Source organism: Scyliorhinus torazame, chromosome 13, assembly GCF_047496885.1.
Source record: "Scyliorhinus torazame isolate Kashiwa2021f chromosome 13, sScyTor2.1, whole genome shotgun sequence".
NCBI classification, from domain to species: Eukaryota; Metazoa; Chordata; class Chondrichthyes; order Carcharhiniformes; family Scyliorhinidae; genus Scyliorhinus; species Scyliorhinus torazame.
In genome coordinates, this window is record NC_092719.1 from 153,464,388 (window position 1) to 153,491,459 (window position 27,072).

Below are 27,072 nucleotides of genomic sequence, written 5' to 3' on the forward strand. Positions count from 1 at the left end.
TCTTGGCCCCCCCCCCTGCCCCACCCTCTCGGCCCCCCCCCCCTGCCCCACCCTCTCGGCCCCCCCCCTGCCCCACCCTCTCGGCCCCCCCCCTGCCCCACCCTCTCGGCCCCCCCCCCCCCTGCCCCACCCTCTCGGCCCCCCCCCCCTGCCCCACCCTCTCGGCCCCCTTCTCCCCCTAGCCATTCCACCTTTCCCTCTGCCCCACCCCTACACTCTGCCACTCCCCCTACACTCTGCCACTCCCCCATGGCCCTTTGCCACTCCCCCCCCCCCCTGCTCAAGCCCCTCCCTGTCCCTGTGCCCCTCCACATTTCACCCTCTCCTGCCCCAGCCTGGCCATAGCCCCTCCCCTCTCCGCCATGCTCCTCCTCCTCTGCCCCTTCCCCCAGCCTCGCCATGTCCCTCCCTCTCCGCCCCGCCCCCTCTCCGCCATGCTCCTCCTCCCCTCGCCACCTCCCCTCTGACTAGTCACCCGGCAACATGGCGGCTTCGGTGACACTGCGGGCAACGAGAGCGCTGAGGACAGGGGCCGGGCGGCCGGCTCTGTGCCCCCGCCAGGTGGGTTCAGTGGCAGGGAGAGGGGGGGGGGTTTGTTTCTGGGAATGGGGGGGGTGTGTGGGGACCGCACGTGTGGCGGCCGGGCCGGGCTGTCACACAGATTGTGGTCATTTTTGACCCTGTCCTCCCCTAGTTACTGATTCCAGCCACTTGTCTGTTGTAAAGATTAATAACCTCAAAGAACAACTTCCTGCGACCCCCAGAGATCCTGACTCCCGTAATCCGTGACATTGTTTCAAAAGATCTTTCCAAAGAGAGTAAAGTGTGGTCGTGCCTTCTCGGAACTTGTTTAATATTTTAAGAGACGCCTCTTTAGGAAAGTGTTTTAGTTTGTTGAAATGAATAGTATCCGAATATTGAGTTTTATTTGTGACACATTTCGCTTCTCGTTTCCCAAGCTCCGACAGAATATTTGGTTTGTGCAGAGTGGTTTCAGACTTTTACATTTTTCCTGGTGTTTGTTGCTCAATTTGAAACCTTTGTCTGACCTTTTCCTTCAGCATTGCCCCCCCCCCCTAACTCTCCAGCACAGATGATGGGGGGTGAAGGTCAGTAACTTTTGGGGCATTGGTTTCTGACCAGTAGCCATCATGAAACTTTCAGAGATTGAGGAGTTGGATTTCAGAAGTTGTGACCTTTAGCCAGAATTTAGATACCACTTTTAATGCACTGGTAAAAGGCCAGACCTATGCAAAATCTTTGACAATACGGAAATTTACAGGATGTTAGGATAGTTGCTAACACCATTCAGTATGGTCATGGCTGATCCTTTGACCTCAGCTTCACATTCCAGCCTTCTCCCTTCTCCGTTGATTCTCTTAAAGCCTTAAGATCGAGAATATACCAACCGAGCATCCACAACTCTGGGCGAGAGCTTTCCAAAGGCTATCAACACTCTGAAGATGTTTTTTTCTGATCTCAGTCTTGATTGCTCAACCCCCTTATCTTGAGACTACTTGGATTCTCCAACCAGGGGAAACGACCTCTCAACATCCACTCTATGAAGCCCAATCAGAATCCTATTTTAATAACATAACTCTCATTCTTCCAAACCCCAGAAGATATAGGCTAGTTATACTCATCTTTTCATCCTCGGGATCAATCTAGTGCACCTTTGTTGACCCCACTCTTTTTGTTTTTGAAAAATATTTTATTGAGATATTTATATTATAAATTTTAACAGAATAAGCAATCACACACCAAAGAAACAAAAAACCCCAGCTAACATGGTTTACATAAACAATTCCCCAACCCCAATTCCCCACCACCCTTCCCCACCTTACCCAACTCCCCATGTCTCCCCTTTTTAATCCCCCCCCCCCTGCTGACAGCTTAAATTTCTCAAAGAAGTCGATAAACGGCTGCCACCTCCGGGGCAGACCCGGCCATCGATCCCCTCAGGGCGAACTTGACCTTCTCAAGCCTCAGAAACCCAGCCATGCCACTAACCCACACCCCCGGCTTCGGGTGTTCTGGGTCCCTTTGTGTTAACAAGATCTGCCTCCGGGCTACTAGGGAGGCAAAGGCCAGGACATCGGCCTCTCGGGTCTTCTAACACACCAAAAATCTCCACCTCTGGACTCGGAACCATCCTTACCTTCAGTACCGCCGACATGATGTTAGCAAATCCCTGCCAGAATTCCCTGAGCTTCGGATATGCTCAAAACATATGGACATGATTTGCAGGCCAACCCGCACACCGTCTACACCTATCCACCCCTTGAAAGAACCTGCTCGTTAGGGCCACGGACATATGTCCTTGTGGACCACCTTAAATTGTATCGGGCACATGTCGAGGATGCATTGACTCGCCTCAGGGCATCCTCCCATAACCCAGCCTCCGACTCCCCACCCAACTCTTTCTCCCACTTCTGCTTCACCACCCCTATCGGGATTCCTTCTCAATCCATAAACTCTATAGATTTATGATAATTAAGCATACAAAGTGGCAAAGATAAGTGGGAGACCAGAGGACTGGGAAATCTTTACAGGGCAACAGAAAGCTACTAAAAAAGCTATAAAGAAGAGTAAGATAGATTATGAGAGTAAACTTGCTCAGAATATAAAAACAGACAGTAAAAGTTTCTACAAATATATAAAACAAAAAAGAGTGGCTAAGGTAAAGATTGGTCCTTTAGCGGATGAGAAGGGAGATTTAATAATGGGAGATGAGGAAATGGCTGAAGAACTGAACAGATTTTTTGGGTCGGTCTTCACAGTGGAAGACACAAATAACATGCCAGTGACTGATTGAAATGAGGCTATGACAGCTGAGGACCTTGAGATGATTGTTATCACTAAGGAAGTAGTGATGGGCAAGCTAGTGGGACTAAAGGTAGACAAGTCTCCTGGCCCTGATGGACTGCATCCCAGAGTGCTAAAAGAGATGGCTAGGGGAATTGCAAATGCACTAGTGATAATTTACCAAAATTCACTAGACTCTGGGGTGGTCCCGGCGGATTGGAAATTAGCAAACGTGACACCACTGTTTAAAAAAGGAGGTAGGCAGAAAGCGGGTAATTATAGGCCAGTTAGCTTGACTTCTGTAGTAGGGAAGATGCTGGAATCTATCATCAAGGAAGAAATAGCGAGGCATCTGGATGGAAATTGTCCCATTGGGCAGGCGCAGCATAGGTTCATATAGGGCAGGTCATGCCTAACTAATTTAGTGGAATTTTTTGAGGGCATTACCAGTGCGGTAGATAACGGGGAGCCAATGCATGTGGTATATCTGGATTTCCAGAAATCTTTTGACAAGGTGTCACACAAAAGATTGCTGCATAAGATAAAGATGCATGGTATTAAGGGTAAAGTAGTAGCATGGATAGAGGATTGGTTAATTAATGGAATGCAAAGAGTGGGGATTAATGGGTGTTTCTCTGGTTGGCAATCAGTAGCTAGTGGTGTCACACAGCGTTCAGTGTTGGACCCACAATTGATCACAATAGATGATTTGGAGTTGGGGACCAAGTGCAATGTGTCCAAGTTTGCAGATGACACTAAGATGAGTGGTAAAGCAAAAAGTGCAGAGGATACCGGAAGTCTGCAGAGGGATTTGGATAGGCTAAGTGAATGGGCTAGGGTCTGGCAGATGGAATACAATGTTGACAAATGTGAGGTTATCCATTTTGTAGGAATAATAGCAAAAGGGATTATTATTTAAATTATAAAATACTAAAACATGCCGCTGTGCAGAGAGACCTGGGTGTGCTAGTGCATGAGTCACAAAAAGTTGGTTTACAGGTGCAACAGATGATTAAGAAGGCAAATGGAATTTTGTCCTTCATTGCTAGAGTGATGGAGTTTCAGACTAGGGAGGTTATGCTGCAATTGTATAAGACATTAGTGAGGCCACACCTGGAGTATTGTGTTCAGTTTTGGTCTCCTTACCTGAGAAAGGATGTACTGGCGCTGGAGGCTGTGCAGAGAAGATTCACTAGGTTAATCCCAGAGCTGAAAGGGTTGGATTATGAGGAGAGGTGGAGTAGACTGGGACTGTACTCGTTGGAATTTAGAAGGATGCGGGGGGATCTTATAGAAACGTCTAAAATTATGAAGGGAATAGATAGGATAGATGTGGGCAGTTTGTTTCCACTGGCGGGTGAAAGCAGAACTAGGGGGCATAGCCTCAAAATAAGGGGAAGTGGATTTAGGACTGAGTTTAGGAGGACCTTCTTCACCCAAAGGGTTGTGAATCTATGGAATTCCTTGCCCAATGATGCAGTTGAGGCTCCTTCATTAAATGTTTTTAAGATAAAGGTAGACAGTTTTCTGAAGAATAAAGGGATTAAGGCTTATGGTGTTCGGGCCGGAAAGTGGAGCTGAGTCCAAAAAAGATCAGCCATGATCTCATTGAATGGCGGAGCAGGTTCGAGGGGCTTGATGGCCTACTCCTGCTCCTAGTTCTTATGTTCTTATGATACCTTCTCTTGCCCCACTCCAGCTTTCAACACCACCTATCCTGTCACCCCTGGAGCGGTAGGTGTGGGAAAATCGATACCTGCCCCCACACAAAGTTCCACATCTGCAAGTTGCGAAACCCATTCCCACCAGGCAGCTCAAACTCCTCCACCAATTCTTCCAAACACGCAATGTCCCCATCGACAAACAGATCCCCAAACCGCTCGACTCCCTGCCCGCTGCCACTTCCGAAACCCCCCGTCCAGCACCCCTCCCCCCCCCAGAGCAAACCAGTGGTTGCCACATATCGGTGCCCACAACGATGCCCCCTCCAGCCCCATGTGCAGCCGCAACTGTCCCCACACCCTCAGAGCTGCCACCACTACCGGCCTTGTAGAGTACCTGGTCAGCGAAAACGGCAAAGGCACCGTTAGCAGTGCCCCTAAACTCATATCCTTTCATGAGGCTGCCTCCATCCTTACATGAGACTGCCTTCATCTACTCCCCCACCAACCCCTCCCCCACTACCAATTTCCTAACCAACGCTATATTCGCTGGCCAGTAGTAATTTATGAAGTTTGGGAGAGCCCCCCCCCCCCCCCCCCCCCCCCCCCCCCCCTCGACCCCGCTGCAGCAGCACCTTCTTCACCTGTGGGGTTTTACCCGCCCACACAAACCCTGAGATCACTTTCCTGAAAAACACCTTGGGAATGAAGATTGGGAGGCTCTGAAAAACAAACAAGAACCTCGGGAGGACCGTCATCTTTAATGTCAGAACCCTCTCCGCCAATGACCGCAGGAGCGCATCCCACCTTGTAAAGAACCCCCCCCCCCTCATCTGCTACACAAACCTCACCAGATTTAACTTATCCAGCTGCTCCCACCCACACGCCACCTGAATGCCCAAGTACCAAAAGCTCTCTCTTCCCCCCCCCCCCCCCCCCCCCCCCAACATCTTGAACGGCATCTCCACCAATCTCTTCTCCTGCCCCCTTGCCTCAATCGGAAAGACCACACTTTTACCCATGTTCAATTTGTATCCCGAAAACCAACCAAATTCCACTAGGATCCCCATAATTCCCCCAACACCGTCCAACGGGTCCGAAATGTACAGTAACAGATCATCTGCGTAAAGCGAGACCCTGTGATCCACCCCCCCCCCCCGCGTACTATCCCCTGCCAGTCCCCCGACGCTCTCAACGCGATCGCCAGCGGCTCTATAGCCAGGGCAAAAAGCAGTGGGGAGAGTGGACATCCCTGCCTCATCCCCCGGAGCAGCTTAAAATAGTCCGAGTTCCCCTAGTTTGTCCGCACACTCGCCACCGGTGTCTGATGCAGCAGCCAGATCCAATCTTCAAAACCCTGCCCAAACTCAAACCACCCCAGGAACTCTCACAAATAGTCCCTCTCCACCCGATCGAAGATCTTCTCCGCGTCCATGGCGACCACCACCTCCACCTCTCATCCCTCGGGTGCATCATTATCACGTTGGGCAATCTCCTGACAGCCACCAGATGCCTCCCCTTAATGAACCCGGTCTGGTCCTCCCCTATTACCCCTGGCACATGGTCCTCAATACTCAAGGCCAATAACTTGGCATCCACATTTGACTCCAATCTTAAGTATATAGGCAAGTTAGATATGGAGATCAAAACTGTTCTCCAGATATGGTTTTACCATAGCTCTGTGTGAATGCAACAAACTTCCTTACTATTATGCACCAAACCTGTTGTAACAAAGGCCAACATAACATTTGTTTTCCTAATTGCTTGTTGTACCTGCATGATACCTTTATATTTCATATACGAGGAAACCCAAATCCCTCTGAACACCAATCTATAATAGTTAATCAACATATTTTTCATCGAACCAAAGTAAATAACATTCACATTTCTTAACATTATGCTCTGCCACATTGCTCACTCACTTAATCTGTCAGGAGTCCTTTAAAGACTCCTTGTGTTGTAGCCACCTGGGTTGGCCACTTCCCGACTTTAAAATGGAGATCCACTAAGAATGCAGGGAAATTCAGAAAAATGCAGGAAAAACAAGCGGGTGCAAAGTTTCCTGTATATCAGAACTTGCAGGAACCCAGACAGCACTGAAACTAACAACCATCTACATATTGATGAGCGATCCCCTGGAACAATTCGAAACAGTTAAGATAAACAAGACCAAGCCAGACTCCCCGGCGCCAGCAGGAGCCAAGACAAAGGAAGGCCAACGGACACTTAGGAACCGCCCAGCGATCAGGGAACAGCTCCAGTATTGGAGAAATCGATCCAAGTGATCAGAACTTAGTCCAATCGCTTGGAACCAGGTACGGGGTCCGCCCAAAAGGGCGCAAAGCCCCTGGGGACGATAAAATAGAGTCCCCAAGTTCAATTCGTCCTTCTTGGCAGGGTCTCTCAGCAGCCCGAAACAACCCTTGACCGTGACCTGCCTAGCAGCTGCACCAACCAAGTAATTCTCCAGTCAACGCACGCTACGAGATAGGCGCTCCTAGCTACCAGTCTATACCAGCTTTGAAGCCTGCAGACTCGGAATCGAATGAAAGGCCATTTGTTCCCCTGACCTGGTGGGCCAGTTCCAAAGCTAAGTATAGGCCAACGTTGTCTACCTCATACGCTGCAGGAAAGGATGTCCCGAAGCGTGGTACATTGGCGAGACCATGCAGATGCTGCGACAACGAATGAACGGACATCGCGCGACAATCACCAGGCAGGAATGTTCCCTTCCAGTCGGGGAACACTTCAGCAGTCAAGGGCATTCAGCCTCTGATCTTCGGGTACGCGTTCTCCAAGGCGGCCTTCAGGACGCGTGACAACGCAGAATCGCCGAGCAGAAACTTATAGCCAAGTTCCGCACACATGAGTGCGGCCTCAACCGGGACCTGGGATTCATGTCGCATTACATTCATCCCCCACCATCTGGCCTGCGAAATCCTACCAACTGTCCTGGCTTGAGACAATTTACACCTCTTTAACCTGGGGTTACCCCATCTCTGGATCTGTAAAGATTTAATCACCTGCTAATGCTCGCATTCTAAGCATTGTCTGGCATCTTTGAATTTGTCTATATATATGTTTCTGGAACATACCTCTTCATTCACCTGAGGAAGGAGCAGTGCTCCGAAAGCTAGTGACATCGAAACAAACCTGTTGGACTTTAACCTGGTGTTGTAAGACTTCATACTAAAAGAGATAGATAGGGTAAGATGTAAGATGCAAGTAAGATGTTTCCCCTGAATGGGGAGCCTAGAATCAGGAGGTATGATTTCAAAATAAAGGAGAAGCCACTTCGGACCAAGATGAGGGAAAAACTTTTTACTCAGAGCGTGGAAATAAAGACATTGAAATGGATGATCAGCTGCCATAATCATATTGAATCGTTGACCCTGCTCCTATGTTCGCCTCAGTTCTGTTAGATGCATTGTATTGAAACATCATCTAAGAATTTCTCCTTTGGTTAAATAACTACTAAAAAACCCCACAGAAGATCAAACCTTTGACATGATTTTTTTTCTTAGGGTTAAAGTGAGAATGTCAATACTGAGTAAAAACCTCTGTATATTACCCTGCCTCAAAAGAGCATTTTTTTTTTTAATGCACTTGCAAATTATTCCACTTCACGTTTTGAGGTATGAATTCACAGTTAGTCGCATTATCTACAGGGCAGCATGGTAGCACAGTTGCTTCACAGCTCCAGGGCCCCAGGTTTTATTCTCGGCTTGGGTCACTGTCTGTGCGGAGCCTGCACATTCTCCCCGTGTTTCCGTGGGTTTCCTCCGGGTGCTCCGGTTTCCTCCCACATTCCAAAGATGTGCAAGTTAGGTGGATTGGCTATGCTAAATTTCCCTTGGTGTCCAAAAAAGGTTAGGTGGGGTTAGGGGGATAGGGTGGAGGTGTGGGGATAGGGTGGAGGTATGGGCTTAGGTAGGTGCTCTTTCCAAGGGCCGGTGTGTACTTGATGGGCCGAATAGCCTCCTTCTGCACTGTAAATTCTATAATTCTAATGTAAGGTTTTGAAAACTAGCATATCGGAGGAGATTTGCCTCCTATCAGCTTGGCCTGGATTGAAATGAAAATCACCATAGTTACAGAGGACCATGAGCTGTGCTTTCCTTTTTTGAGAGAGCTGATTGGTGGTGAGTTAACCTGAGGATCACCACACCTCAGGTGAGGGGCAAGGTTAAGAATGGGGGGCCTTCATGGATCACCTCAGCTGGTATGGGAATTGAACCCACGCTGTTGGCATCACTCCACATCATGAACCAGCTGTCCAACCAAATGAGCTAACCGACCCCCATGGCCTGATTTAGAAGCCAAGGTGGAGAGACGAATGATACTTCTGGGTTGGACTGTGGCGTTTGATGTCAAAGTCTGAAGCCTTTAAGCAGTTAGTCCAACCAGCTGGTCAGTTTGAAGAATGGAGCTTGCTTTCAAGCTGTGTGCAAAATTAATCAAGGATCTAACTCCCATTCAAGTTTGGAAGGCTCTCCATAATGTGACAGAAGTGAAGGGATGGTCTGCAAATAACATTTTCACTTTTGATGCGAGATGACCCTCCTAATGCCACCCCTTTTTTTCTTTGACATTCAATACATACTTTTGAAAAAGGGGTTTAAATCCCTCCAATAAATATTGAAACATTATGACACTGTTTAGTTGGCCGGCTGCTGAAACTTGACATTCGTGCATGATCCCCTTGCTGCCTTCCCAACTTGATGAATATAAAATATCTCATTCCATTATCTGAAGAAGGGTGGGATGTCTTCCTGACCAACATTCTTCCTTCATTTAATATTGACAAAAATAGATTATCAGTTGGTTTGTATCTATGTTGTTTGTGCAAACTGTCTTTTGTATTTGCTTATTTATATGACAGTTCACAAGCCATCCATTAGCTGCCAAGCACTTTGATATTTCCTGATATAATAAGCACTATATCAATGCAGATTAATTAATTCATTCTTTAGAAGTTGGGATTGGGAATTATGGACTTAAGTGAGCTGATCCTGCATTATTGTAGGATTAGTCTCAGCATTGATACAGGGAACACCCAGGCAATTTGGCTCTTTGGTGTTACATCCACAAATCAGAAGATTAACCTTTAATGCTGGACTCATTACAATTTTCATTTGGGGATGTGGTTGAGGAAATTATAATGATCTTGCTGCCAAAAATATTTTGACTTGTTTTGAAGCTATTTTGTTGTTTGGGGGCGGGGGGGGGGGGGGGGGGGGGGGCAAGAGAAATAGGACCTGTTTGCTATTCTGTGATACATTTCTGTGAATTAGGTGCAAATCGTAGTGGAACTCAATCTCCCAAAGGAATTTTGTTGATATTAGTCGCTCTTAAAACACATTTTCACAGCAGGGTGTACATATGGTGCGATTGAAGATCTACAATGTAGTTTTGTTCTTGTGATGTGCACATGAAGTGTACATATACATTTGGTATTCTCAAAAGAACCTCAATAACATAGCTCTAATCAATTTTACCAAGGTCTTCATAATTTGTATGGCATTCCTAATTTATGGGCCAGGGTTTAGAAAACTCCAAAGTATTTCATGGAGTTCACCTGACCTACAACTGTTTATTGATTTTGGTTACGATGAGCACAAGAGCCTGCCTTTCGGGTGTTATTCAACAGAGTTCATAGACGCATTTTAATCAAAAAACAAGCTTTATTCTACGAATTTAGTTAACATTTTTATAAACATGCACAGTAAGAATTATTATCAAATACAAACTTAAAGACCCCAGACAGTTACAGCAATCTATGTATAGCCCTGATTGAATTCCCCCTTTAACTGTTCCAATTCAATAACAAGATCCCATAAACCAAAGACCTCTTTTTAAAGGTGTGGCCCCGCACACGGCTCTCTTACTGTCTTTAAGACTTGTTATTGATACTCTTGTTTTCTTTTTCTAACAGCAGGTTTGAATTCCTTCCAGAAAGCAATTATCTCTTTTAAGTCAGCTTTTAAAATGAAGATAGAGAAACACTTCTTTCAACCTGTGCAGTTCAAAACCAGTCCAAAACTCAAAACGAAAGTAAAACCCATAGAGCCACAAACCAGCTCCAAGCTCAAAGCGAAAGTAAAAACTCAGAGCCACAGGCCAGCTCCACCCACACAACGATATCACTGAAGCCAAAAACATTTCTTAAAGGGACATTCCCATGACAGAACTATAGAAGCAACTAAATCTAGATTTTCTCCAGGATGCATAGTCCAGGATTAAGATCAGAGCATGATAGATTGTCCTTTGAAAGAAAATGGAGGTATATCTGTCCATTCACATTTTCCAGATTTGATGTTTTCCCCTGTGACGTGTGAAATGCCACAAAATGGCTGTTATAGGATTTTCTGTGAGAATTGCAGTGCTTCTTGTTGCGGGTTTATATTGGTAGACTTTCAGTCTACTTGCTATTTTGAACAGTGGAATATGACAGGTTGCTCTGTGTAGTATGTGCTTTGCACAGTTTAAGAGGAGGGTGAGAAGAACATATTGGAAGAGTCATCTACCTTACTACTTCAGGACCAAATTGAAAATGTGTCTTTTGTATATGTCTCCACACTGATTAAACTGGATAAACATGTGGCATATTTGGGGACTGTCTAAACATTCTCCATCATGATTGAGTTTTTAGTAATGCAATGACATCTTTCATCCACTTGAGGGAGAGATGTGAGGGGAAGAAAGGGGAACTGTTTGCAGGGAGGACGGACTCTGGAAGTGGAATAAGCAACACTACAGGAATGTTTCTTTGTTAGCATTGTTTTTTTCTGAATCTGAAATAATTGAGGAGAAATTTCTTCACCCAGAGTGGTTGAATCTGTGGAATTCGCTACCGCAGAAAGTAGTTGAGAACAAAACATTGTGCAATTTAGGACTTCCGGTGGCAGCCATGGTGTGAGTGGTCGCACACAGGGCAGCTCCTGCTTGAAGGCATAGAAAAGAGCTCTTTTTCCCCCAAAAAACTGGAGTAACTTCAACGGAAAAGTGTAGCTGAAAGTTGGAGGAGAGGTTTCGCTACGGGTGTGGCATGTCTGCTGGTCACCAAACCCGGCAGAAGAAGGTGAAAGACCTGGCCGAGGAGTTGGAAGAGACCTGTGGCACAGTAGCTATTGGAAAGATGGCGGTGAGGAAGAATCAGTGCAAGTTGGAAGGCCACAGATGGAACAGTTGATGGCTTTCATCAGGGAAGAGTTTCATCAGCAAAGGAAAGAGATGCAGGAGGACAGATCGAAGGTCATCAAAGCACCCCTGAAGTGCTCGATGGAAAGGGTAGAAAAGTGTTTGTAGGCACAGGGATTGCAGATCCAAGAGATGGAGGACATGATGTCAGACCACAGCGATCGGGTGGTCCCATTTGGAGGAGGAGGTGGGACTCTTCGGAGACCTTTGCAAGACGCTGAAAGCAAAGGTGCAAGAGCAAGGGAACAGGGGTGAGAAGGCAGAGCCTGTGTAATATTGGCCTGACTGAAGGAATGAAAGGCAAGAGGTATATCTCCAAGATGCTGGCAGGGCTGGAGGTGCCGGCGCTCTGGAGTAATGGAAGATAAGGGTAGAGTGGGGGTTGGAGGGAGTTTTTATTTCCTTCTCCTCCCAGATAAAGGGTTTTTCTTTTTTCTGTTGGGGTGACAATGGGTAGCAGGGGTGAAAAGTTTGTAAGGGACGTCTCTCTCTCTCCCCCCCCCCCCTCTCCCCCCCCCCCCCTTCCTGCTGCCTGTGGTGGTGTTTTTCTATTTTGTTTGTCTTTGGGGGAGGCGACCTGTGGTTTGAGATGTGTCTTTGTTTGGGTGGGGGAGGGTGGTGTCCTTCTGCACAAAACAAGGAGGTGAGGGTGGGGAGGGGTGGAGGGGGTCAGTCGGAGGGGCCTTTGGGCAGGAGTGGCCACGCTGGCAGGTAACGCTTGTCAACGGAAGTGAGGTGGGGGGAGAATGGCTGGGGATGGGGGCGGGGGGGAAATGCAACGTGGCAGGATTGGTGTTTGACATGAAGCCACGAGGGTGGCCATCTTGATGAGCAACAAGACTGGGTTTGTGAGTGCGAAGGAAGTGAGAGACCCAGGTGGGAGATATGTGATGGTGAGCGTGGTATAGGTGGGACGCCGGTGGTGTTTGTGGATGTATATTTACAGAATTGGGATGATGTGGGGTTTATGAGGGGGTGCTGACATTGACCCCGGACTTGGCCACGCACCAGTTGATGATAGGAGGAGATTTCAATTGTGTTCTAGAGCCGAGGTCGAGCCCCAGGTCAATGGGAAGGATACAAATGGCAAGGGAGCTGGGAGGATTCATGCACGTTATACTGTCCAATACCTTTCTCAGCCCCAAAGGCTCTTTTAGGGCCTGCCTCTTCTTTTCCTCCAACTTCAGAACTCCAGCCCATGCAAGAACCACCCCATGTCCTCTTCTTCACCCCATGGGTCTGCCTTGTACAGCTCTTAATAGTGTTCCTTAAACATCTCATTTATCCTCCCTGGCTCCGTCACGACCTCCTCGTCTCTGTACGTATCCTCGATATTTCCCTGGACGTGATCAGCCTTCGCAGTTGGTGTGCTAGCATTTGACTTGCCTTCTCGCTCTACCTGTACTACACCCCTTTGCCCTCCACAGCTGCCCCACCGCTATCCCCGTCGTCAACCTATCAAATTGCCCCAGCAACTTTTTCCAACTCACCAATCCTATCGAGGTGGGCGTCCTTGAATACTCCCTATCTACTTCGACCATTGCGTTCATTGAGTGCCCATAGTCCTCCCTCCTTTTCCGATCCTCGTGGCTTGAACAAGATAATCTCCCCTCGGACTACCACCTTCAGTGCTGCCCAAAATGTGGCCGCCGACACCTCCCCGTTCCTGGTGAACGAGCTGGGTCGGAGAGCCAACCTAGGGGCTCTCTGTTACTCTGTTAAAGTAATAATAATAATCTTTATCAGTGTCACAAGTAGGCTTATATTAAACTGCAATGAAGTTATGTGAAAATCGCTTGGTCGCCACATTCCGGTGCTTATTCGGGTACGCTGAGGGAGAATTCAGAATGTCCAATTCACCTAACAAGTACATCTTGCAGGAATTGTGGGAGTAGCCAGAGATAGGCTTAGATATCTAAGCATTCAGGTGACGGGAGAGAGGGTGACACTGCATCAATGGAATTTAACAAAACTGGTGGAGGAGGTCAGGGAGGATCTGAAGATAAGGGACACGCTGCATCTGACTCTGGCAGGAGGGTCGAAATGGTGAAGATGAACAACCTGTCAAGGTTTCTCTTCATATTCCAGATGCTTCCGATTTTTGTACCAAAGGCCTTTTTCTGGAAACTGGTTACAATTGTCTCAGAGTTTGTGTGGGCAGGGAAAGTACCAAGGGTTAAGAGGACCCTGTTACAGAGGCAGAAGGGAGAGTTTGCATTGCCAAACCTGCTGCATTATTATTGGGCGGTGAATGTGGAGAAGGTGAGGCGGTGGTGGGAAGGACAAGTGGCAGAATGGATTAGGATGGGGGAAGAATCCCGTAAGGCTTCCAGCTTGTGGGCTATGAAGACGGTGGCATTTCCACTGGCGCCAAGGAAATACATGGAGAGCCCAGTGGTGCAATCCACAGTGAAAGGTCTGGAACCAGTTGAGGAGGCACTTTGGAATAGAGGCGATGTCGGTGTTAACACCGCTGTGCGAAAACCACACATTCGAGCCAGGGGGGATCGATAATATGCACAAGAAGTGGAGAGAAGTGGGACTGGTAAAGTGAGTGATCTGTACCTGGAGGAGTGGTTTGCCAATATAGAGGAACTGAAGGAGAGGGTAGAGCTCCCACGAGGAAGTGAGTTTAGATACTTGTATGTAAGGGACTTTGCGTGAAAGGTTTGGAAAGCGTTCCCCAGCTACCGAAGTATGCCCTGCTGGAGCGACTGCTGCTTCCGGACGTGGAAGGGGAGAGCAGGATCGGAGACACGTATGGATGGCTGGGAGAGCAGGGAGGCGGGCAGATGATGAGGGTTAAGGAGAAATTGGAGGGGAGATAAACTGGGGAGTGTGGGGTGAGGCACTATGCAGGTTAAACACGACTTCCTCTTGCGCGAGGATGAGCCTGACGCAATTCAAGGTAGTACATAGGGTGCATATGACTCGGGTAGGAATGAGTGGGTTCTTCCAGGGAGTGGCAGATGAGGGCGAGAAGTGTGGGCATACATATGTTCCGGGGCTGCGGAAGCTAGAGAGATTCTGGGTGGGAGTGTTTGCGGCACTAACGAGGATTGTGTGGGAGGTGGTTGGGCCAGACCCATTGGTGGCGATATTCAAGATATCGGAGAAGCTGGAGCTGATGGAGGGGAGGAAAGCCGATGTCGTGGCCTTTGCCTCTCTGGTTGCCCGGCGAACGATCTTACTGGAATGGCGGTCGGCAATGCTGCCGGAGGTAGCAGCCTGGCTGGGAGACTTATATGACTTTCTCCGTCTGGAAAAGATCAAATACGAATTGAGGGTTTCAGCGGAGGGCTTTGAGGCAAGGTGGGGGATGTCCGTTGCCATGTTTGAGGAGTTGTTCGTCACGCTTGGGCGGTCGGGGGGCGGTCGGGGGGCGGGGGGGGGGAAATAGGGAAAAATGTATACAAACTATAACTGTGTGTTGGGGAACATGTTCCCCCGACTGTTTAGGTTTTGTAACCGTTTGAATAAGTTTGGAATAAAATACATTTTTTAAAAAAGTTGTGTAATTTCAAGAAGGAATTAGATATAGCTCTTGGGCTAAAGGGATATGGGGGAAGACTAAATCAGGGTATTGAATTTGTTGATCTGCCATGATAATGAATAGTCGAGTAGGCTCCAAGGGCTGAATGATTTATTTTCTATGTATGTTTCTATGTTTGAAAACAAAGGGAAAAGATAGACTTGTGTTGTGGGTGTAAAATTAGTCATCACTAGCACCAGAAACTAGGAAATAGGCCTGGATAAAATGAAGAGGACAGGGTAGAATAACAAGCATGTGTCAAAACAATGAAGTTTACTTGCGGTTATACAAAAAAACTAGATTTAAAGCATGTTAATTTTTAAGAAAAGGAAAGATTTTTAAAAATTGGTACATGATGACAATCATCTCGGATAGTGAAAGGGTATTTAAAAGATGAAAACTGCTTTCGTGTTTTGCTTAATGGGGGTGATAGAGCAACAGGTTATTGAAGCGTGTCATGTATGCCAATGGCAATCCACAGTAAATCCACCAGATTTACTGACACTGGCTTCTGGGGAGAAGGTTTATTAACTCTCCTTAATCATAATATTGTGAGAAATAGATGCAAGAGTACACCATTCAACCCCGACACCTCGCTTTGTCGTTCAACAAGATCACAGCTGATCTGATTGCGGCTTTAACTCCACTTTCCTGCCTGCTGCCAGGGCCAAGGGACAGTTTTTTCCTCTGGTAAAAGGAGCCATATAAATGCAAGTTGTTGTTGGCATATTTAAACCGAGTCAATTATCTGTGGTGAACTCACTAATCCAACAACTGACCCAGACATTTTAAAGTCCTCCAGGATATTGTACATAATTGACCCATCAATCTGGTTCATCGATCCGACCTGGAGGGGTAGACCTGTCACTGGAAACTGGAATTCATCCTTCTTGGCTCAAAATATCCTTGCATTATGGCACTGGATTTGGCAGAGTTGCCTTAGTAAAATAAGGAGCAGAAAGCTTATTAGCAATGTTTATTTGTGATTTCACTCTGTTAAGTTCCAACAGTATCTGTCACATGTTACGCAAAAGAAGAAAAGTCACAGATTTAACTGCACGAATGACCTAATTTATTCTGCTGTGCTGGCTAACTTCCAAACGTGTGCTGTCTAATCCTCCACCATCCCTGCAGATCAGGTGACCCCTTACATAGTACAGAGTGTCTTACTATAAGATACTTGGATAAGAAGCTGTATCTCATACTCAAGTCCACACACACAATCAGCTATTACCATGACACCCCTCCCTTATTAAACCAAAACATACCCATGATTATTCTGCTTAGTGTATGTAAGTTAAGACTCCCACCCTTTACTAAGCATGCTGCAGCAATGCAAACAAACTTAACAAATCATTATTTCCCTAACTCATTGAGTATATGATTTTCTTCAATTATCCCCAGGTCAGATGACCCCCATATGTAGCACAGTGTACCTTATAGTATCTTGTCCAAGTACTGTACAGTATCTAATGCTCAAATCCTCAAAAACAATCCGCTATCACCATGACAGTACCTTTTAGATGTAGGGTTCTGAGCCTTTAATGTTATGTAGCTTTGTCATTCATTTAGATTGGAAATACTGTGTCAGGCACCTAAGCAATTCAAACAGAGCCAAGACCTTGCACTATATTTTAATGAAATATCTATCTATCATCGTGGCTAATTAAAAGCTGAAAAAATGGACAAAGACATTAAAATGACTGGCTGTGACTTTTAAACAAAGTAAACTTTCTCCCAGTTAGAGAAGCTGACACCTCGATATCGCAGAAGCTACGTTAATGACACGGTGAGGCTCAATTGACCAACAGAGATTACTAGTCTGCTAGGACAAAGGACCCTTGAAATTTCTTTTAAATCCTGAATGGTTGGAACATAAAAAATCTCAAATATCCAGAAAAGGAATATACATCCATTGTCAAAGCCAAAGTGGACAAGTGGAAGTCGTATGATTTGACTCCTTAGCTGGAGGATCTAGTACTATGCTCCCAGTCAGTCTGCCATCTTCTATCTAGCAGCAGCAACTCAGGACAAGGGCTTGGCCAAGGTGAATGCCAGGCCCCCGTTAACCTTGGTCCTTTTGTACCATTACCTACAAGACTACAATTCATCATTACCTGCTTATTCCATTGTGGAAGTCATCTCCACTAGAAAAGTGAATTACTCAACATCAGTCTTCAGCCAGCTAATCTCTGAAAGAATCTCTCTCTGAGCGACTCCAACTCCTGTGAAACAATAAGTCTTTGCTCTGTGGCCTTTGCCCTGTAACGTTTCATTCCTCTATTCCTCTTTCATTGTATGAATGCACTGGGGGCTACAGTTAGTCCTGGAGGCATGGCGCGAGCAATTCCAGAATGCCAACCCAGCCTACATTGCGATTGAATGGCTGAACCAAATCGTGTTTGACCCATGGATGAGATCCTATGCACCTATGAATGGTTTTGTGAGTTGATATTTTTGGAGGAATTCAAAAATTGCTTGCCTCCAATCTGCAAATACACATGGAGGAGCAGAGGATTTTCACAGCCAAGGATACACCATCTATCAGCCAACTATGAACTCACCAAAACACCTAGCAACTCAGGTAGACCTTGTCCAAACAATTCACTTGAGCATTTGAAAAGGGGGGTGTAAAAGATAGGAGGGGGTCTCCCCCCAACCAGAAAACAAAATGCAAAGGAAGGTACAAGAAGGCCTCTTGCAGCCCAAAAGGAGAACCCCCTGGAGTTGATATGTTTTCATTGCAATAGAATAGGCCATTCCAGATCTGAGACACAGAGATTGCAAGGGTACCTGTAGGTCTAAGAGGGCTCCATAGGAGTAGTCCCTTGAAGGATCCTCCAAGGGTAGTGCAGCAGAGCAGGCAGAGACTCTCGCTACAAAAACCTACCCTTTGGAGGGCATGGCACTGTATGTCTCCAAGCAGGACAAATTCCCTGGGAGATTCCCGAGGTTTGCCTTGTCAGGAACAGTGGGCGGGATGCTCCGACCCCCCTCCGGGCCGGAGAATCGCCGGGGGGTGGCGTGAATCCCGCCCCGACGCTGGCTGCCGGATTCTCGGCGGCGGTTTTTCGACGGGGGTGGGAATCGTACTGCACTAGTCGGGGGCTTTGGCAGCGCCCCCCCCCCCCCCCCCCCCCCCCCCCCCCCGGTGATTCTCCGCCCCGCGATGGGCCGAGTGGCCGTTTTCGGCCAGTCCCGCCGACGTAATTTGGACCAGGTCCTTACCGGCGGGACCTGGCTCTGCGGGCGGCCTGCGGAGTCCTTGGGGTGGGGGAGGGGGGCACGGGGGGGATCTGGCCCTGAGGGGGGGGGGCCACCATGGCCTGGCCAGCGAACAGGGCCCACCCTCGGGGCGGGCCTGTGCCATGGGGGCACCCTTTCCCACCGCGCCGGCTGGTGTAACAGTCCACCATGGCCGGCGCGGAGAAGAACCCCCCTGCGCATGTGCTGGGATGACGCCAGTACACGCTGGCGCTCCCACGCATGCGCCAAGTCGCGCTGTCCGGCGGAGGCCTTCGGCGCCGGTTGGTGCGGCACCAAGCCCTTCGGCGCGGTGCCAACCCTGCTGCCGCTGGCCTAGCCCCTATCCTCCACACCTTCCGGGCGGCCCGACGCCGGAGTGGTTCACGCCACTCCTCGGCGCCGGTACGGCCCACACCGCCGGGTAGCGGAGAATCCCGGCCAGTGTCTCTGTACCTATCCCAAAATGTGAGCAAGTCCATTGCAGTGTTCCAGGATAAGGGCCACTTAATCCTTAAAAACACTGGTCAGTGTTTGCCAGGATCTGTGTTGCCACCCACCTAAAGAGTGACCTTTTTTCAGAAGTAGGAATTGTCTCTAAACTATCAGTAGCAGGAATCACTCTCCTCCTTGGGAGCAATTTGGCTGGCAGTAAGGTATTAGCTAGCAAAATAAAAGAAATCCAAAATGGTGAAGCAGTAACTGTAAACATTGAGCGAGGGCTGATCGAATGAAGCCAGGCCAGTAAAGTTAGAGGTCCAGGAAAGACCAGCAGAATATAAAATAGTTTCCCAGAGTATCACAGAATTAAAAAAGGGGCCAGAGACTACCCAGAGCAGGGAAAGAGTTTGTGAGGAAGATGTCCCATGTAATTGAAGAGCCTGAAGGAAGACAAGCTTTTAAACGAGGAAAAGAAAAAGGTTAAGGTGTTGCCAGAAGTATTGCTAGCAAAAGTGTTTGTTCCAACATCATAGAGGGACAAAGGGAGTCCTCAATCCAGCATGCAAATAGGGAGTCAGATACCTCACCCAGTTGAAAATCCACAAGGGTCTGTGGCTGGAGCCGCACCTCCAATTGAGTACAGAAGTGTCCCAAGCACATGGAACAAGTTAGGAGCAAGAAGCTCCCAGTTAGGAAGCTATTAATTGGCCTGGGCAGAAGCTTCATCGCAAATTTAAATGGGGACCAGAATAATTCCCAAACTGCCCAGCAAGTGCCTCATTTAGTTGAAAAGCCATCAGGAGGTACATTAAAAGTTGACCATCTAGCTGAGGGCTGTAATGTCTCAAAAGATACAGAATCTACCATGCAACTGGCCAGCAGAGTGACCCCAAACAGGTTGGATGTCATGCTCAACTACTTTAAAGCAGAATAGCAAGCTGACCAGATACTCACCATATGTTAAATGTTCCATAACAACCCACCAGGTTACAGCACTGCAGCCCTACCCAGTATGGATGCAGGGGAAACTCCTTCCAGAAGGCTATCTTCCTATCATACATGCTCAGAAAGGCTGGTCCATGTTCAGGAGCTAAATGCCTGCCTGTTGCCGTGCCAATCAAGAGCACTAGGAACAGAAGCTGGAACACCCTAGGAGTGCTTGCACCTGAGCTGGACACCGAACCAGAGTCCCCTAAAGAGGCCAGACACCCCAATCTCCTGCCAATCATCCTCACTACTGACCCTGGGTTTGAACAGCTGAAGCCACAGGCTACTAAAGTGGACAGGCAGGAGCGAAGCTGGACAAGAGAAGCTGAAGGTTATCATCCAAGGGCCTGGCATCCACACAGTGAGATGCCCAGCATTCCCCTATAGATGATTCAGAGCAACTTGACCATTAGTCACCCACTCACCCCTGAATGCTATTCATCCTTAAAAACCAGAGACCCTTTTGTCGTGTTGTGTTCTCTGCTCCATAGACGAACCAACATGGTTGTGGAAGGTACAACTCAGTTTTATTACTAACAGTATTTAGAATGATAAACTGGTTACTGGGGTTCGTTCATTACCCTTGAATCTGTGGACCTAACCCTAACACTATCTTGGAGAAGCACTCAGCACATGGTGAATATCTGAGTCGATTGCTGTGAGTTCTGTGCCCTGAGCTGTCTCCTGCTGGAATGGCCCGGAAGTGTTGTGTTCCCCCTTTTTATAGTGTGTATGCTTTTGCCTGTGATTGGCTGTGGTGTTGTGTGTGTGTATTGATTGGTCCGTTGATCTGTCCATCAGTATGTATGTATGTTTGCACCATGATGTTTACCTGAATATCATGACTCCTTTTGAGGATACTTAAATCGGGAGTTGGACAGGTGGAGTTCTGAAACTAAGGGCTTTCCTTATGCCTGATCCCAAGGTCATTGGAATTCATAGTTTTATTTCTATTGGTTATAAAGTTAACTAGCTAGTAAATACAAAATATTGTCTAGCCTGATGCCAATATGTTAAATCTGATTTCTACAATAAAGTATGTACAAAATTAAGGGCCAATTGCAAAATTTATTTAGCCACGTTATTCCAGTATTAGATGCAGAAAATTATCTTGGCTGATGAACACAGGTTGTAAATTACAATTTGGGGACAGAATATTGGTAAGAGTGACAACAGTCTCTGCATATGTAAATAGTACAGCAACTGGAAGCGAGGGGCATATGTGCGCTTAAATGCCAATATCCAAAGGTTGCTGTCTAAGTGCTCCCCCATTAGGTTTGCAGAAACAGTTTCTTTCCCCAACTTTCTTTTAGGAATTTGATGTATTTGTCCATTAATTGCACATTAAACCTGCCAAGAAAAGTTACATCCCAAAGCATAAGCATGCTGCTACAGGAAAATCTGACCTAACGTGCTATTCCTGCTTAGAGCTATATTTGAAGCACTAACTCCTGTTGGTGAATTTATCCCAATTATACTGAAGTAGTGTGCCAGTGTCAGGGTTTTTAAAGAAAAACAGGGCATCACCGTTATTCTCTGTTTAGGTCAATCCAGTGCATTTTTCTCTGATTTACAAGGCAACAGAAAATAGTTTGTTAGTGTATGTTTGTATACATGCCTTAATCTTTTTATTTTAGAATTTAAAAGCACTTTTTGTGTATATAGTATTTAGAATCATACACTACATGTAAAGTACACCCTAAATTAAGGTTGGATGGGACGGAGCTAGAGGCATATGAGCTGGTGGATGATGTGTTGCTGTTGCAGATTTACTTGTGAAATCAACTGGCATTTTATACAGGAATTTTGCAAATTTGCTGCAAGAAAATACAATCCACCAGAAAGCTGCTGTTGGGAATCTCAATTGTTTCAATTTTGCAGTGAATACAATGAGAAACAGGAGGTATAACCTTGGTTAATTTTATGTCACTAGCAGTACAACTCCTGTTGTGTGTTTTTGACAAGGTGCAAAACGCTTGTGTGTCTTTGAGCCGCTGTTAGGTTGGTTAATTGATAAAATAGGGGATGGCCATCTTAGACCTTTTGATTGTGCTTTCAGCTGTCTAGGTCCTCCGCTCTAGATTTTCCTTCCTAATCCCTCTCCACCTCCCTTTGCTCTTTTAAGGCTCCTCTTAAAATCTATTTTGAGAAGAACTTTCAATCACCCATCTTTTGTTCAGACTCAGTTTTGGACTGATTTTTGCTTCTTTGGAGCACTTTGAAATGTTTTTCTGTGTTTCAGGAGCTATACAAGTGCAAGCATTATTGTCTAGAACGTATAAATGAATGTGAGATTGTGTAATGATAAATGTGACTGCTTGTTGAATATCATTACTAATGCCTGTTTTACTTGCTTAGAAACAGGAAGCATTTGTGCAATTAGTATGACTGCAGTATGTACAGCGCTACATTTTATTAGGACTATTTGTAACAGTTACAAAGGTTACTATGTATCCCATTACTCCTGGTTACTCTTCAGCATTCAATTTTGCGGGAAAATAGCCTATTAAACCCAAACTGTACACCATTCATCAAATAGTCAAACTTAATATTTTTTAAGATGTGCCTTAAAGCTTGAAAAATAACAAAAATTGCATGTTAGAAAATCTTTGCAAACCCTCTTTGTAGATTAGTGGGGTAAATCACTGTCCAGGTTAGCATGGTCAGGCCATGAAGTTATTGGTCTAATTCTTGTCTTCTGAGTTAGCCGGTTTAAATTGGACTGTGATGAAGATGGTATAATTTGGTGTCTTCTCCTGTACGAAAGAAGAAAAAAATATGCCAGCTTCCCCTAAAACGATTGCTTTACAGCATGCATGTAGTAAATTGCAGCATGCATGCAGTAAATTGTATGTGAGCCCATCAAATGATGTATCTGTTTGTGATGCCCTTCATGGTTCACTGATCTGCTGACCCTCTTTAAACTCACGGTTGAAGAACATTGGTGTGGAACAGGCACTGTAGAGTTTCCATCCTTGTGTAACCTTGCCCAAGCACCTCTAGAATATTTATATAAGTAAGCATATTTATATATGTAAGCAAACTTTGTACAGACGTGGTGAGCAGTCAGGCCTACTCGCATTTAACTTCTTTGATCATCATGTATTTCTGACCTGCGTGCCACATTGTAACGTAAGAGAGGCAAACTCTATGCTCCAAGTGTCAGGATCTGACTATTTGTGGATCCTATTGGAGTTATGGATGCTTGGACCTTTTCCAGTTGGACAAGCAACCGGAATCAATGGTACAGAGGACAATAATAAGGGAGAGAAGTCTTTGGAGGTCATACCTTGCTAAGTTCTGGCATCAATATAAAAATACCAATATGTATATCACATGCCATTTGTGATGTAATGAATATTAGGGCTGTCAAGTGATTTGAAAAAAAAATTAATCAGCATTAATCTCGTGATTAAAAATTGTAATTTGTTAATCATGATTTTAATTACATATTTAATTGATATAATTACTGCCACCATCTTTTTCAAGTTTGTTTTATACATATAAAAAGTTGGAACAGAAATTTTTAAAATTCATGCGGTATTGTTTCTAACTATTAGTAAATGAAGGAGTAACTGGAAAAAGTTAAATTGCAACTTTTAATCACAAGATTAATGCAGATTATTATATTTTTGAATGCTGGCCATCCCTAATATCTATTGCATCACAAATGACATACAAGGCCCATGTGATAGACTTAAAGGATGCAATCTAACCAAAATAAAACACAGCGCATTCTGGGTGGGACTAGTCGGGTCATTCCCAACGATGGTAGCGCCGGGAACGACCCTGCTATCTAACAGCACTCTGTCTTGTCTTTGTGCCCCAGTGGAGAACGCCCTCCGAGGCTGCACTTTGCATCATTTCCTGTAGCAAGAGATCAGGATGTATAGCGCCTCGATCTCTCGACCCCTGGACCCTCCCAACGCCCCAACCCACCTGTTGGGGAGTCCTCAAATTCCTCCACCACATATCGACAGAGCACTTACGGGCCGATCCCTGGCATGGGCACGATGCTAGCTTGGCAACTTAGCACTGCCAGCCTGGAGCCTGACATTGCCCTTGCCAGCCTGGCAGTGTCACTTGGACATCTTGGCAGTGCCAAACTGGCACCTGGGTGGCACTGCCAGGGTGTCCAGCTGGCACAGCCAGGGTGACAGGTTGGCAGTGCCAAGATGCCTGGGCGGCACCAGCAGTGCCAGGATACCACCCTGCCTGAAGGCCGACCACTCGGGAGGCCTCCGATCACCTGGGAGACTCCCCCAGGTAACATTCCGCCTGGTCCCCGTTTGTGGAGACCAGTTCTGAACAGTGCTTGGCTGGGGTTTCTTTGACGAGGCCGATAGATGCTGGGTGGCCGATTGATTCAGTATCAGCATGGCTAAGTGGGTTCTTAAATTCACTTAGCCGTGTGGGACTGGGTCCCACCCATTGTGGGACTTTGAAACCTTGGTTAATGTTTAACCATCTCCGGAATCCAGACCAGGAATATACATCCTTTATCCAAACCAAGGGGAAGAAGTGGAGCTTATGTCAGAAGAGCCTCCCCACCCAATAAATACAAAGCTGCTAGAACCTGTGATATTGCTGTTGATCTTCCATCAACAAAACAGCAGCATAACTGTAGCTCTCTGTGTGCTTCTATCATGGAAGTCACCACTGCTCGAAAAATGGACAGCTTCAGCCTGCTTACCTCTCTGAAGGAATACACCGTTGGAAGTAGGCTTCTGTACTCTATTTTTGTGGTCGCTACCCAGCATCCCTTTCTTTCGCTTATCCCTATTTTATTGTGTGAATGTACTGGGGCTCCGTAGCGACACCCGTCCCCATTTTAATTGTGTGTAAAATAAACTAACCCTCTGATTTTACCCTATCTTGAGTTTGCTGTGGGGGTTAAGAATAGATAATTGGATCACTCCAAAACTAAAAGGTTGGGGAAAATACACACCACTTCTAAAGGAAGAAATTAAAAATCAAAACACGTTTCTGTTTGTGGATGGGTGGTGAGGGGAGAAATCTGGGCTGTTTTAAATTAAATTCCCTCCTGTCCACAACAGTATGTTTATGTAGGTGTGGGGCTTAATCAGAGAGCTGTGATTTCTAAAGGCTGCTCTCCTTTGTTACTGCCCTCTCTATCACTGTTTCCTATTAATAAATGAAAAAATAATTGGAAATACTATCACGTTTTCATAGTGGAAAATAAACTCTAAGGTCTGTTAAATGGTAGCATTGCCTTGGCCCATTGCACACCCAGACCATTATGTCTCAATCTCTGCTCTTTGCCTGAATATTTTAATGCCAGCAGTTTATTTTTACAAAGAAGTGGTGACAACTGGATATCTTACATTTAACTTTTAACTCCAGAATTGACCTTGTATTAGCTAAGTTTTGCATGTTACCAATGTGAAAATATTTTGACAGTTGTGCTGGTTCTCGGTCCAGGCTTTTTTTTTTTTGAGGATCATAACGCTTCAGCAATTCTTCATGTAAATCAGTTTTTCATTTACCAGTAACATGCTTTTCTGTAATGGTATTTAGAGTGCTTATCTGGCAAAGAGATCCTTTGTCATTTATTCTAAAATATTAATAATTAGTGGTTTGTAATTTTCACTGAAGTTGAATCTTTGGTTATCAGAAAGTAGAATGTCAAAAATGTGGATGTAGAAGTCATTTAATTGCACCAAACAGTAGCAAGAAATCAAAATAAGAATGAAACTGAATGGACCACCTGTCAGTGACGTAGAGGTGGACCTGTTAAAGGCACAGCCGGGCTAGTCAACCTTGCAAAATCTTCCAATCTAACATCTGGGGACTTGTGCTGAAATTGGGAAAGCTATCCCGCAGACTGGTTAGACAGTAGCCTGACATAGCCATTATCACCAAGTTTTTATCTTTTAGCCAACATCCCAACTGCTCAATCACCATCTTGCATACATCCTGCCCAATAGAATGGCAGGACCATCAGAGGTATTGGCACAGTGTAATACAGTTAGGAGAGAGTGGCTCTGGAAGTCCTCAAATTGACGGAGGGATCCCAACATATTTGATGGCATTGGATCAATCGTTCGCAAGGAAATCTGCTGTTTACCACTTACAACCCTTCCTCAGCTGATGAATCAGTACCCGTCCATGTTGAACATCAGTTGGAAGTCTCACTAAAAGATACACAAATGTACTCTGGGTAAATAATATTTAACAATTTTCAATAAATAATTTGAAGAAAGTAAGACACTACTTATTGTTGAATGTTACTCAGAAATGCAGCAGTTCAATTTTACTTTGGAAAGGAACGAAATTACACTCATTTGACGCTAAGATTATTGCCACACTCATCAATTCCCTGCCTGACATAACTGGAGTTATTTGAAGCACCTTCATTTACTCTGGGCAAAATCGAAGCCATTATCCTCAGCTCCCACAAATGCATATGGGTCCCTTTTGTTGACCCCCAGACTGTCATCTGAAGCTAAATCCCACAGTTCTACATTTTGCTCTACAGGTGGAATTTGAGACCTGCTTGCTTCGTTGATATTGTTTCAAATTCATTATTAATGCTGTCCTTTGTCTGCAGAATATAGCGTGTCTCTGGATTTCTGATGCAATAGGAATTAATTCACGCTTTCGATGTTTGGAGTTAAATTTATTTAACACCTTCACTAGCCTCCATGATTCAAAGAAGAGTGCAAGGGGCATAGTCATAGAATTTACAGTGCAGAAGGAGGCCATTCGGCCCATCGAGTCTGCACCGGCCCTTACAAAGAGCACCCTACTCAATCCTACGTATCTACCCTATCCCTGTAACCCAGTAACCCCCACTTAACCTTTTTGGACACTAAGGGCAATTTAACATGGCCAATCCACCTAACCTGCACGTCTTTGGACTGTGGGAGGAAACCGGAGCACCCGGAGGAAACCCACGCAGACACGGGGAGAACGTGCAAACTCCGCACCGATACTGACCCAAGTCGGAAATTGAACCTGGTACCCTGGAGCTGTGAAGCAACTATGCTAACCACTATGCTACCGTGCTGTCCCATTGGGCATATCAGGAGCAGCACCAGGCATAGCCAAAAATGAGGTACTGTGACAGTCGAGGAGTATTCTATCTATGATCTTCCTGATTAGTTGAGGTTGTAAGCTACCAGACAAGGTCTTGTGAATATCTAAAGTAAGGCTCGCTATTTGGGAGTTCTAATTATAGTA

General features: G+C 46.0%; 1 protein-coding gene across 2 annotated transcripts in view; it reads left to right on the forward strand.

Annotated features, from left to right (window-relative positions):
* The first annotated feature begins 402 nt into the window (after positions 1-402).
* The window catches only part of suclg2 (succinate-CoA ligase GDP-forming subunit beta), a 571,906-nt gene continuing 545,236 nt past the window's right edge, over positions 403-27,072 (forward strand). The window contains exon 1 of one of the 2 annotated variants that reach the window (XM_072472300.1): positions 403-561. In XM_072472300.1, the coding sequence (XP_072328401.1) occupies positions 484-561 (78 nt within the window). In that variant the 5' untranslated portion in view covers positions 403-483. The remainder of the gene's footprint in view (positions 562-27,072) is intronic. The other variant, XM_072472298.1, reaches the window with a different exon arrangement.